At 45.7% G+C, this 12,541-nt stretch overlaps 1 protein-coding gene across 2 annotated transcripts in view; it reads left to right on the forward strand.

The window, feature by feature from the left end:
- Nucleotides 1-12,541, forward strand: part of LOC117033444 (xanthine dehydrogenase/oxidase) — a 58,205-nt gene that overhangs the window by 21,223 nt on the left and 24,441 nt on the right. For both annotated transcript variants that reach the window (XM_033125617.1, XM_033125616.1), the window contains exons 11-18: nt 452-603; nt 1,835-1,928; nt 3,260-3,369; nt 5,536-5,720; nt 6,815-6,989; nt 8,449-8,532; nt 9,977-10,146; nt 12,339-12,462. In XM_033125617.1, the coding sequence (XP_032981508.1) occupies nt 452-603; nt 1,835-1,928; nt 3,260-3,369; nt 5,536-5,720; nt 6,815-6,989; nt 8,449-8,532; nt 9,977-10,146; nt 12,339-12,462 (1,094 nt within the window). The remainder of the gene's footprint in view (nt 1-451; nt 604-1,834; nt 1,929-3,259; nt 3,370-5,535; nt 5,721-6,814; nt 6,990-8,448; nt 8,533-9,976; nt 10,147-12,338; nt 12,463-12,541) is intronic.

Genomic DNA, 12,541 nt, shown 5'->3' on the forward strand with positions numbered 1-12,541 from the left:
TCCATTGCCTTCCTCCATTGAGCACCCGTGGAGGGGTGCCAGTGGGCGAGGGCTGTGAGATTTTTCACAGTTGTTCTCAATGCATCTACACAATAGGATTGCTCCTGGGTGTAGGGGACAAGTGAAGGAAGTGCTTGGGTGCTTTTTATTATTATTTTTAAATAAAAGCCAGGACTTCATTGTCAGAGATCAGATTTTATTGGGTTGAAATCCACTGGTTGAGAGGAGAGAGCACTCTGGTTGTAGGACAAGAGGCCTGGGGGTGAGTCCTGGCTCTTTTGTTAGCTGTGTGGTGTTGGACGAGTCACTTAACCTTTCTGGGCCTTACTTTCCTCATCCCCGTCAGTCCTGGTAGCCTCACTCAGGTTCTGTAAAGCTTCAGAGGGGCTGTATATGAAAGTGTTTTCTGAGCTGTGAAGGAGTTGCAGTTATTCTGAACGCGTGTTTCCAGGTATCACCTTTGGAGCTGCTTGCACCCTGAGCTCTGTGGAAAAGACCCTGCAAGAAGCCATTGCCAAGCTTCCTGTGCACAAAACAGAGGTGTTCAAAGGCGTCCTGGAGCAGCTCCGCTGGTTCGCTGGGAAGCAGGTCAAGTCTGTGGCGGTGAGTCCCTATTCAGGGACCCTCAAAGTCCTGGGGACAGGGCTTTTCCTCACATGTCAGGGGGTTAATCTGGCCTCTGCTTCAGACCCTGTGGGCTTCAGACATTGTGCTTCGGATTGCCTGGGGTGTTTGTTAAAATGTAGATTCCTGGGCCCCACCCTCAGAGATTCTTGTTTGGTAGGGCTGGGGTGAGTGCAGCTGGTGCTTGTGAAGGAGATGGTCCGTAGGCCACTCCAAGAAACACTTGCTCTGTGACTCATTCTTCCCCTCTGAGGTTGGAGAGATGGAGCCTCCAGCACCGCCTTTCTGAACTTGGCCGAGGCTCTCAGATGATGGATGGGAGATAAGTTAGAGAGAAGCCAAACAGGGAGGGGGACCGCCTTTCAGATCTGGTGGAGAACCAGAAGTAGACTCCCTGAGTGGAGGGAGGCGTCCACCTGTTGACTGTCACAATCAGCCTTCAGACTAGCCCCCAAATTCCCAGCTGGCTGGTGGCGTTCACACACCTTGTGCCATTTGAGGCTTACATGGCATTGAGAGAATAGCCATCCCTTCCATTTGATTTTTGATAATTGTTTTTAAAAATTGAAACAAAAACCAAAATACAGCAGAACAGCCTACTCCCGTTCTCCACTCCCTACCCAGTCACCTGCCATTTCCGCTTGTAGGTGAGGAGATATCAACTCAGAAATCTCCACTGAGTTCCAAGCTCAGCTGGAACCTACTTCCAGGAAGAATTCGTTCTCATTGTGCAACTGGTTTTGTTCCTCTTTTCTAATAATTAGAAACCCTGTGTCTGTTTCTCCTTACATTCTTTGCCAAGCTGCCAGGAAGCTCAGATCCAATTAGAGCAAATTGTGCATTCTGAAAGCTTCCTTCTCTTTTTCCTTGATCTTTATCCTCTAGTTCTGTTGGACTAACTCTGTATGGCCTCTGGGATAAGCCACCTTAACCCTTTCAGAATAAGGTTGGGTGAAATTAAACAAATTTAAAGGGGCTGACCCCAATTTACCGACCAGTGAATTTCAGAGCTGGAACCCATTTCCAAGCATTCAGGTCTCAGGTTTTGCACATTGTTCTGAGTTTCTCTCTGTGCAGTCTTGCATCTACTGGGGCTGGAGGTCCTCAGGTCTCCCTCAAGCGGGTGTAGTCCTCCTGTCCTGTGTTCAGGAGGCAGCTGGGTGAGCCAGGGTTTCCTGGGTTGGCTCTCACACGCTGTCTGCTTGTCTAGTCCATTGGAGGGAACATCATCACCGCCAGCCCCATCTCGGACCTCAACCCGGTGTTCATGGCCTGCGGAGCCAAGCTGACCATCATATCCAGAGGTGAGCTGTCTCATGAAGAGGTCAGGAAAGAGGGCCTGGGGGCAGATAAGTCTCATGAGATACTTCACATTCTGGAGAAACAGAGTGCAAGGTTCAGTGACCCAGCTGTCCTGAGGTTAGGATTCCTGGAAACTATAAGGGAGATGCACCCAGGTTGGGGGCCAGGAAAGCTGGGTCATTTCTCTACTAAGATTCACAACAAGCCTTAAGAATTCTCCAGATGCCTTACCTAGTGGGGTATTGGAGCCAGAATGCACCAGCTGACCACAGCTGATTGCTGGATTTTCAGGGAGCCTGTGAGCATATGTTAGACAGGGACATTATTAAAAATTAGATTATGTAAACTTGCAATGCAATAAGTTACATTAAAAACAAAGATAATAAACACTCAAAATTCACCACTTCCAAATTGCATCACTTCATTTTACTATTGTCTAAGGTCTTGAGATTACCTCTATCTATTGTATCTGTAAAGTGGAAATGCTATATGATGGTGTGCTATGGTGCAGTTTTCCTTGTCAGAGGGTCTTCAACACCTCCCCATGTTTAATGACTTGCTAGGAGAATTCACGGGACTCAGTAGATAGTCGTACTCATCGCTGCGACTTATGCTGGAATATACAAAGGAAAATCAGCAAAGGGAAAAGGCATATGGGGCAAAGTCCAGAGGGGGACACAAGCTTCCAGAGTCTTCTCCCAGTGGACTCACACAGGATGCACTTGATTCTCCTAGTAACAGTGACCTTGAGAACACATAAGAAGTTTCAGTCTACCAGGGAGGCTCCTTAGAGACTCAGCACCTAGAGCTTTGATTGGAGGCTGGTCACATAGCTCTTCTTTGCACGTACCAATGCCCAGAAGGAAAGCAGATGCTCTATACGAACCATGTGGTTTGTACAAACAGTTTAGGCCCAGTGAGCCATTCTTATCAGGGAGTGGTGTGAACCCTTCTGAGAGCCAAGTTCCCAGAGGACAGCCAATGGCCAACCTTGTAAACAGGGCTTGCAGAAGATAGCAGACCTGCTGTGTCTACTCTGCTGTCCTCTTTCCAACTTCACATTTAGTGATGTCACTCTCGTGGCTTGAAACTGGCTATTGTGGGAGTATTTATGTCACAGAAACTGGCAAATCAGGGTTTTTGCCCCTCAAAGAACTGATTGTTAAATATTCACAGAAACCACTGTTTAAGGATTTCAGATGGAGGACTGTGGCCCCAGCTATGCCATCTATTCCCTCTGACTATGAGCATCAGAGACCAGGATGGAGAAGCCCCCTGCTGGGTTGTCTGATGCTCTCTCACATTGGTCCCTCTTCATCTTGCCTCTGTACAGGTACCAAGAGGACGATTCAGATGGATCACACCTTTTTCCCTGGCTATAGAAAGACCCTGGTTGGTCCAGAGGAGATACTGCTTTCCATCGAGATCCCTTACAGCAGGGAGGTAAATGCTGTGCTCGAATCACTCCTACTCCTGCCAGGCTCCAGACATGGAAACCAGAGTTGACTTCAGGTTAAAAACCTTAGCATCTCTCAACTTTAACATTGATGGTCTTGTCTCTGAACTTTGACTTTGACCAGCCATATTCTTCCCTGGACAATGAGGAGTTTCAGGGTAAGGGACACAGCGCGTGGTTTAAAGAAGCTAGACAGCTAGCTGTGTGATCCTGAGTGAGTCATTTCACCTTCCTGAGCCCTAATTTCTTCATCTGTAAAATCGGCACAGTGTTGCCTACAGGGCACCTTATTGCGAGGACTAAAAAAAAAAAAAAAAAAAAATTCATCAGGTTCCTGGCAGATGTCAGGGAGCCAGAGGAGATCACCAGCTGGTAGCCAGCAACACAGTGTCAAGAACACATATAGCTCCCGAGTATTCCTGCCCAGGTCAGAGGAGACTTGGTTTCATCTGGTGAAATGTGGGGTTTGCATGCTGAGTGGAGAAGGTGCCTGTAAGTCAGATCCTCACACGCTGACCTTAAGCTTGACGAGGCATTTATGCACTGACCTTGCCCTGGGTTGGCATGGATGAAGATTTTTGCTTCATGAGCATATTTTCTGGCTTGTTCGGGTAGATCTTAATGCCTCTGGCTGCTTTGCTTTTGTTCCTTGGGGCCTGTGGTAGCTTCACCTGGTGTGGTTCTCTCCTCTCTCAGCAGCTACACGTTTCATGACGACCCTTTTAGAAAAGTGGTCAGTGAGAGGATGGGGAACCAGCTGTAAAGGAGAGTATTGAGGGTTTGCCAGCACTAATGCTTGAATGAGTGTTTCAAGGCATGTTTTGCCCTTGCTAGTTTTGACCTCTTTAATGAGAATGCTAATTAAATTAGAGCTATTACATCCCTGAGGTGATTTCTTATGATTTTCTAGCTTGTCCTTATAGACCATTGTGAGCAGTGATTCCCAGAGCTTTGTATTTCACAGATCAGTTAAAAAAATAATTTAAATTATGAGGTTGGGAAAGGCGGAAGCAACAAGCACAGTACTGCCTAGTTTTTATTTTGCCAGGCAGGGACATTAACAACAACAACAAAAATTCCTAAAAGAAAGGAGATTTCAATACCCGGAACTAGGAAGGATTTTTCAAGAAAGAACAGTTGACGACCTGACACTGACATTTCATGGCCGCCCAGTGAAACGTGACCGTGGACTGGCACAGTCCTGGAAGTGAGCAGCTGGAACTTCTGCTGCAGAGCCAAGTTCAAATTCTGGGCTCATTGCCCCATGGCCTTATTTGACACCAGGAATCTGAAGTAGCTTTATCATCAGGAGGGCTCTCCATAGCTTCTTCAAACAAAAGCCTGTGGCCATTTTGGACCTCAGCAGCAGGCCTCATTGTGCTGTCATTTCCTTAAACCTCCCACCTTTGGTGTGAATCAGCATTTGTGGTGCCAGGGTGTATTCAAACCTCAAGTGGAACCTGACACAGAAAGGGCTTGATGTCAGATGGTTCTTACCTGGAAAGTAACTCCTGCTCTCTTCCTCTCCCCAAAGACAGTCTAGTCTGGCTTGGACCCAGGGGGAATGTGTGGTCAAAGTATAAAGGCAGTTACGGTCTCACACTAGTGCGATTCTTTCTGTCACGAGGCAAGATTTCTAAGTGTAGGCGATCGACTGGTGGGAGAGACAAGTCAGTTTCTGCTAGGCCACAAGCTGAAGATGTGTTTCAAGCACCCTTTGGCATCTCAGTTTTTCTGCTTAAGAGGCAGCCAGGCCAACAGAGGTTTGGGCACAGCCCCTGAGGGGCTGGGTGGGCTCTGGGGCAGGGCCAAGGGGGTCTCGGAGGAGACTTTCTCAAAGCACCCTTCCTCCTCCCACACAGCTGTTTTTTTGGTTGAGAGCACCTGATTCTTTTTTGTCCCTGACTTTCAGTTTTCCTAACTAACAGGGGGGGAAATCCTGGTCCTCCCAGCTGCTGGGAATGTTATCTGGAACCTCTCCTGAAAATGTGATAGTCTCTTACGCCCTGATCTTTGATTCCTCCCACCAGCTCCTTGCTCATTTGCTCTGGTGTTATCTTCTTACCTCACCTCATATGTCTGTGATTCTGGCTCACCGTTTGGAGTCCTTGCAAAACAGGGAGGGAAACAGATACCTTTCTGTTCTTTTTCAGGGCGAGTTTTTCTCAGCATTTAAGCAGGCCTCCCGGAGAGAAGATGACATAGCCAAAGTGACCTGTGGCATGAGAGTCCTATTCGAGCCAGGAACCACACACGTAAAGGAGCTGGCCCTTTGCTATGGCGGAATGGCTGACAGAACCATCTCAGCACTCAAGACCACGCGGAAGCAGCTGTCACAGTAAGGGCTCACTGCAAAATAAAATTGCTGCTGCTGCTCCAACTACCACATTATTGGTGCTGCTACTACTACTGTGACTGCTAGTAGTATTACTATTGCTGCCACTACCACTATTGCTCCTGCTATTATCATCATCGTTACTCTACTACTGCGATTACTGCTGCTAGTAGTATTGCAACTACTAGTATTCCTTCCGTTATACCATTATCATTGCTACTACTGCTGCTACTGTTCCTACTGCTCTGACTGCTCATATGCAGCCAAAACTGTTATTACTATTGCTACTAATAGTGCTGCTCCTGCTACTGCCATTTCTACTAATCGTAGTATTGCTGCTACTGCTGCTGCTCTGCTGCTGCTCCTGCTACGACTACTTTGAGTATTCCTGGTGCTTATACTATTACTACCACTGCTTCATCTACTACTACTACTACCACCGCTACTAGTTTTGTTTCCACCACTACTAGTAGTACTGCATCTGCCACTGCTACATTACTACTAGTAGTATTGTTGCTGCTCTTACTACTATTGCTATTGCTAGTACTGCTATTAGTACTGCTACTTTATTACCATGGCTACTACTACTACTATGGCCACTATACAGCAGCAACTGTACCAAACAGTTCACTGGCACTATCCTGGGTAATTCTTACAATTACCATATTCGTCCAATAAAGCTTAACTTCGGAGATCGGCTCCTTGATTCCAACTCCTGGCTCCATCACTTACCAGATAGGTAATATATGTCAACCATGCCTCAGTTTTCTCACTGGTAAAATGAGTATAAAATAATTTTTTCTGAATTTAAATTTGAATTAAAAATGATGTTTCATATAAAGTACTTAGGGCATTGTAAGGACTCAGTAGATTTAACTATTATTTATGTGGTCCTTTAAAATTGTATCTATTTTTAAAGATGAGGAAACTGAGGTCCAAGGAGGTTAAATAATTTGCCTAAAGTCACAAAACCACAAGTATCTGAGCCACATTTTGAACCGAGGTTCATACGACTCTGAGGCCCTGTGCACACCACTGCACACAAATAATTCTGAGGGCTAGAGAGGAGCACTCTCCCACAACCTGCTTTCTGGCAGTTCCTGGAATGAGAAGCTGCTACAGGAGGTGTGTGCAGGCCTGGCGGAGGAAATGCAACTGTCCCCCGACGCCCCTGGTGGCATGGTGGAGTTCCGACGCACACTCACCCTCAGCTTCTTCTTCAAGTTCTACCTGACGGTGCTGCAGAAGCTGGGCCAGCAGGACGCTGAAGATGTAAGTGTAGGCGTCTGGGCAAGGCCCAGGTTCTCTGCAGCCCTTTTGTTTGAGGATGTGGTCTGGGTGAGTGAGTGCTGTGGACCAGGTGGCAAGCTTACTTCTCTCCTCTGGGCATCCAAGAACACAGGAGCAAGGACCAGGGACACAGCCCAGGGAGCCACATGCAGATGGGAGCCGGCTGGGGTCTGCGAGGCAGAGCAGTGGGCTGGGAGTCAGGATGTGGGTTCTTGGCTTCGTTGTGTCATTACCTCATGTGAGAACCTGAATAGTCACGACTGTAAGTCTCAGCTATAAAGTCTGCAAAAGGGGAAGGAGAGTAGACAGGATGGATGATCCTTCAGCGGTATAGCTGATGCGACCGTGGTTTTATAGTTCGAATGGGGACGTCGAGTGTGATGAAATGTAAGGTGTTGCTGCTACAGCCAGGGAGAATGTGCTCACTACAAAGGTGTATATTCAGGAGAGGGTGCTGGCTGCGGTGAACCCGAGCTCCTGAGACTGGCTCACCAACAAGCTTTTATTTATTTTGCACCTTTTATGTGGTAAAGATCACACTAGGCACTAGGGGGCAGCCTAGTGCAGGAGAAAACATAGTCAAAAAGGCCAGTCCAGTGTGACAACTGAGGAGCTGGAGAGCAAAAGGAGAGAAGGCTTCCCAGGTGTGGAGGACAGCAGGGCAAAATCCCTCTTTTAAAAACATTCACAGTTCTTCTTATTTTCTGAATATGAAAGTAATAGAACTTATTGTGGAAAACTTAAAAAACAGAATTGTGTAAAGAAAATATTTAAATTATTCTACTCTCATGTCCTAGAGAAAACCACAGCTAATATTTTTGCTTAGTCCTCTTTTCTTTTTCTTACATTTATCTGCCCGTCTGTCTGTAATTCCGTTTTCTCTCTCTCGCCCTTTCTCTCTCTTTCTCTCTTTCTCTGTGTCCTTCCTTGCATCCGTTGATATATCTATCATCTTCCTTCCTTTTGATCTGATATATCGTTTTCTGAATAGATTTGGGGTCATACTGCATGTAGAGTTTTATGTCTCCCTTGATTCCATTGAATTATATTGTGAACATTTCCTATATCCTTTCTATTTCCCACAGAATTGAGGAGGAAAAGAAAGACTTTTCCGGGAAGTCTAGGGGGAAATGATATTCCCAACACAGAGAACAGTATGCGTACATGAAGGAAGGAGGGAAGCATTTGGTGTGTGGGAGGAACTAGTACCATTCATTATGTATAGTGCAGGGCTGGTGGGAGAGAAATAGAGGCTGTGGTTAAATACTGAGCTCTCAGAGCCCATGTTCAGTTGTTGAGATAAATCCAACCAGTATACTAGAAAGAGTGTAAAATGGGGAGATGAGGGAAGCAGTTGTTGTTTTTACCGGGTTGACGACAACCAAGGACGGGATCAATGATAGAAATAGTCATGATCACCTCTGTTATTTTGCCTCCACAGGAGTGTGGTAGACTGGACCCCACCTTCGCCAGCGCCACCTTACTCTTTCAGAAGGACCCTCCAGCTAACGTCCAGGTCTATCAAGTGAGTATTTACAGTACATGGCTAATATCAGTGGTGCAGACATCATCAGATGGTGCTGACCATTGGCGAATGACCTTATTGAATTGTATGGAGGTGTTTAATGCTCCTTACTGTTGTGCATAAGTATCCAGTGAAGAAAATAGGAATTACGTTAATATTAATGAAGCTGTTTACCTCTTATTCACCAAAATTTCTCTCTTGGGATTACTCTCATCTTCACCTTTCCTTAACAAAAAAAATCCTCGCCCCCGCCCCATTTTTTCCCTCCTCGGTGGGACTAATGTCAGGAGTTCTCTTGAGCATATGAACAGAACAAAACAAAACAAAACAAAACAAAAACAACTTTCTATCAACAGAAACTTTTTGAGAGGCACTAGATAAAAGGTCAGCTTTTCCTAATAATATTTTGGATTTTGTGGGCCATATAGTCTTGTAGCAAGAACTCAATCCTGTCTTTGTAGCATAAAAGCAGCCAGAGATAATAAGGAAATAAATGTGTTGTCTTCCAGTAAAATTTTATTTATAAAACAGGCAGTGGGTCAGATTTGACCTGTGGGTTACAGTTCATTAATCTCTGCCTTAGACAGTAGTGGTCCAATGCATTAGCTCTGGCCCTGACTGCCAAGACTTGAAACCAAACATTGCTATTTCATAACTGTGTAAGCTTGGACAACTTCCTTATCTTCTCTGTGCCTCTTGGGCATGTTAGTTATGTCTATAATGTGGATAATGGTGGCACCTGTATCATCGGATGGTTGTGAAGATGAAATGTGTTAATAAAAGTAAATGGCATAGACAGTTTCTGGTATATAGTAAATATTAGCCATTATTATTATTATTACTTTGAAAAACACATAAACGATTTTTATTACAAAATGAGTACATGTTAGACATTTTGGAAAATACAGAAAAGTGTAAAGAAAATGAAAATCACCGCAAATCCCCATAATTCTAAGAGAAGAGTTATTTTATTTTTGTTTTCTTTCCATTTTTATGCCTATATAGACAGATGGACATATATTCTTTTCCCTAAGAAATTCAAATCATTTTATACACACACACGTTTTATGTCCTGTGTTTACATTAACACGAGCTTGCTTTCCTCTAATTAAAATTTTACAAAACTATGTGGTTATATTGTATACTATTCATTCTTCTGTATGAGCGTAGCATAATTTATTTACCTGATCTCCTGTGAGTGGACATTTAGGTTCCTCTTTTTGTTGTTGTTGCTATGCCTGTATATGGTGACACTATGACTATCCTTCTCAATTACTTCTTATGGGCTTTTCTGTTGCCTTCGTCCGTTCCACTCCTGCCTCCTCTATTCTCATTCCTCAGGTTTACTTTGCTATCAGGCCTGAAACTCTCCAAGTTTTCCCTGGGCCTGTAGGAGAACAGAGTCCTCCACAGCTCAGCCTGACTGATAACCATGTTGTTCCAGGAGGTGCCCAAGGGTCAGTCGGAGGAGGACATGGTGGGCCGGCCCATACCCCACTTGGCTGCGGCCATGCAGGCCTCTGGAGAGGCCGTGTACTGTGATGACATGCCTCGCTATGATAATGAACTGTCCCTCCGGCTGGTCACCAGCACCCGGGCCCATGCCAAGATCAAGTGAGTGTAGGAAATACCCTCGGAGGGGTGGCTCTGGGAACACCCTGCCAGGCACTGGAGGGGCACCGCTCCCAGTCTGGAGGGGAGGATGGGGATTATCTTACAACCTCAGTCTGGAGAGAAGCAGGAGAGGTTAGAGCTCAGGGGTACCTGGGAGGGTGAAGGGGTGACTTGCAGAGGTAGGCAGGGCCCAGATTAGCAAAGCCTCGGAGTGCTGAGCAGGGAGATTATACCTGGCCCGAAAAGCAATGAGGAGCTGCTGGCAGCCTTTAGTGGGACTAGCTTAGGTCTGCGTTTTGGATATTGGGCTAAACTTCAGTGCAAAGTTTGAGGCAGCATTGAAGGAAAGAATGTGGTCTTGGAGTCTGACGGACCTGGCATTGAATCCCTGCTCCTGTGATAGCAACTGTGACCTTGGCCTGCGTGGTTAAGCTGTCGGTTTTCCCATATGTAGTAGGATGTTTTTGTGAGGGTTAGTGATAGTGTCCACAAAGGACCTATCAGAGAATAGCCACTCGTACCTGCTTGTTGAACTTCAGGAGCCTGAATGGCAGGAGTACCACTGCTATAATAATAATAATGTTAATATTATTATTAATAATAATATTAATATAATATTAATAATAGTATTAACAACAATAACAATGACCTAACGCTTATATGGCACTTAATATTGCCACACTCTGGTTTAAAGTATCTTACATATATTGGCTCATTTATTTCTCACAACAACCCTATAGGCAGGTCTTATTGTTCTTCCCATGTTCCAGATGAGGGAACTGAGACACAAATAGGTTAAGTTACTTGCCCCAGTCACACAATTAGTAAGTGGCAGAGCTGGAGGTTGAAGCCAGGCAGCATTAGCAACAGGGCTGTGCTGCTTCTGGATGTTCAGGCCAGACTGTGGCCTTCGTTTCCTGATGGGCACTAGACACATACCCGCTGAATAGAATGGCTAAGAGCACCCGCCCTGAGGCCCTGCCTCTGCATGGATTAGGGATCAGGTTTCCTTGTCATTGGTCTTTCCTGGTGGCCGCTCCTAGCCTGGAAAAGGGCTCCAGGAATGGTGCAACTCTACCAGGTCCCTGCAAAAAAAAATGTTTAAGATGATATGGTTGCAAGTGTGGGGCACATTTGTTTCCCTTTGCCCTTGTCTTGATCCCTTGTGGCAGCACCCTGCCCTGCACTGTCCGCACTCCAACAACTTTGCTCCATCTCAGCGATGTCTGAAATGTCTGAGATGTCTGAACGCATGGAGGTGGGGCGTAGGCGGGACTCCGTAGCAACTGTGAGGATGAGGGCTTTCCCTGCTGCACGCACTTGGAGGGAGTGGGGGACAGCCGAAGGACCTGACTTGGACAGTCTTCATGCCTAACCTCCGGCCTAACCCCAGCTCTGCTCTTCTCTGGCTGGATGACGTTGGACAAGCTATTTGAATCCCCTGAGCTTGAGTTTCCCCAAGTGGGGATGATGACAATGACTTTCTGGTGGCGCTGGTGAGGATTAACTGTTTGGAAGTTGGCTGGTACTTCAGAGTGGTTTGCATACCTTTCTCGGAGGTGCCTCTGTTCGATTTCCCCATGGGAGCCTGGGCCAGAGTGAGCGGTGCATAGTACAGACTCTTACAATTAACTCTCCAGGCATTCTCCCTCTGAGGTCCGAATTGCCTGATTATGGCCAGTGTGCCTCGCCCTCTGAGGTAGCTCCATGGATGCGGGGAGAGAAATCAGACTGTGTGATGATGTTCAGGGCCCTTGGATCAGTGGTACCTCAAGGGCCCTAATGTGTTTATTCTGGATGGGCATTAGCTGTGATGTGGGTTAGCCAGCATTTAGAATTGCTGTTCCCTATGAGTTGGTTCCCTGGTACTTGGACACAGGGAATAGTATTAGGTCAACGAGGCCAGGCCTGTCCTATTCATCTTATATCTCCAGCAGGACTCAGCACAGTGGCCTTCACATGGTAAGCATTTAATCAACACTAGAATAGAATAGAATAGAATAGAATAGAATAGAATAGAATAGAATAGAATAGAATAGAATAACAGAACAGAATAGAATAGAATAGAATTTAGAGAAGGTAGGAATTAGGATGGAGGAAAAACTGTCAAAATGAGAACAAGGTTATCCAGTTAGAAAAGGTCTTCCACTTCAGTTTTCCTGCCTGGTCCCTCACACTGCTTGTTCTTGCAGGTCCATTGATATTTCAGAAGCTCAGAAGGTACCAGGATTTGTTTGCTTTATCTCCGCTGATGATGTTCCCGGGAGTAACAAAACTGGAATTTTTAATGATGAAACCGTCTTTGCAAAGGATAAGGTATTTCTTGAATTTTTAAAATGTGATGTTAGTGGAATGAGCATTTAAGTTTTAATTTGTGCTCCTTCTTCCAAATCCC

This window comes from Rhinolophus ferrumequinum, chromosome 13 (assembly GCF_004115265.2).
Source record: "Rhinolophus ferrumequinum isolate MPI-CBG mRhiFer1 chromosome 13, mRhiFer1_v1.p, whole genome shotgun sequence".
In the NCBI taxonomy this organism is placed as follows: domain Eukaryota; kingdom Metazoa; phylum Chordata; class Mammalia; order Chiroptera; family Rhinolophidae; genus Rhinolophus; species Rhinolophus ferrumequinum.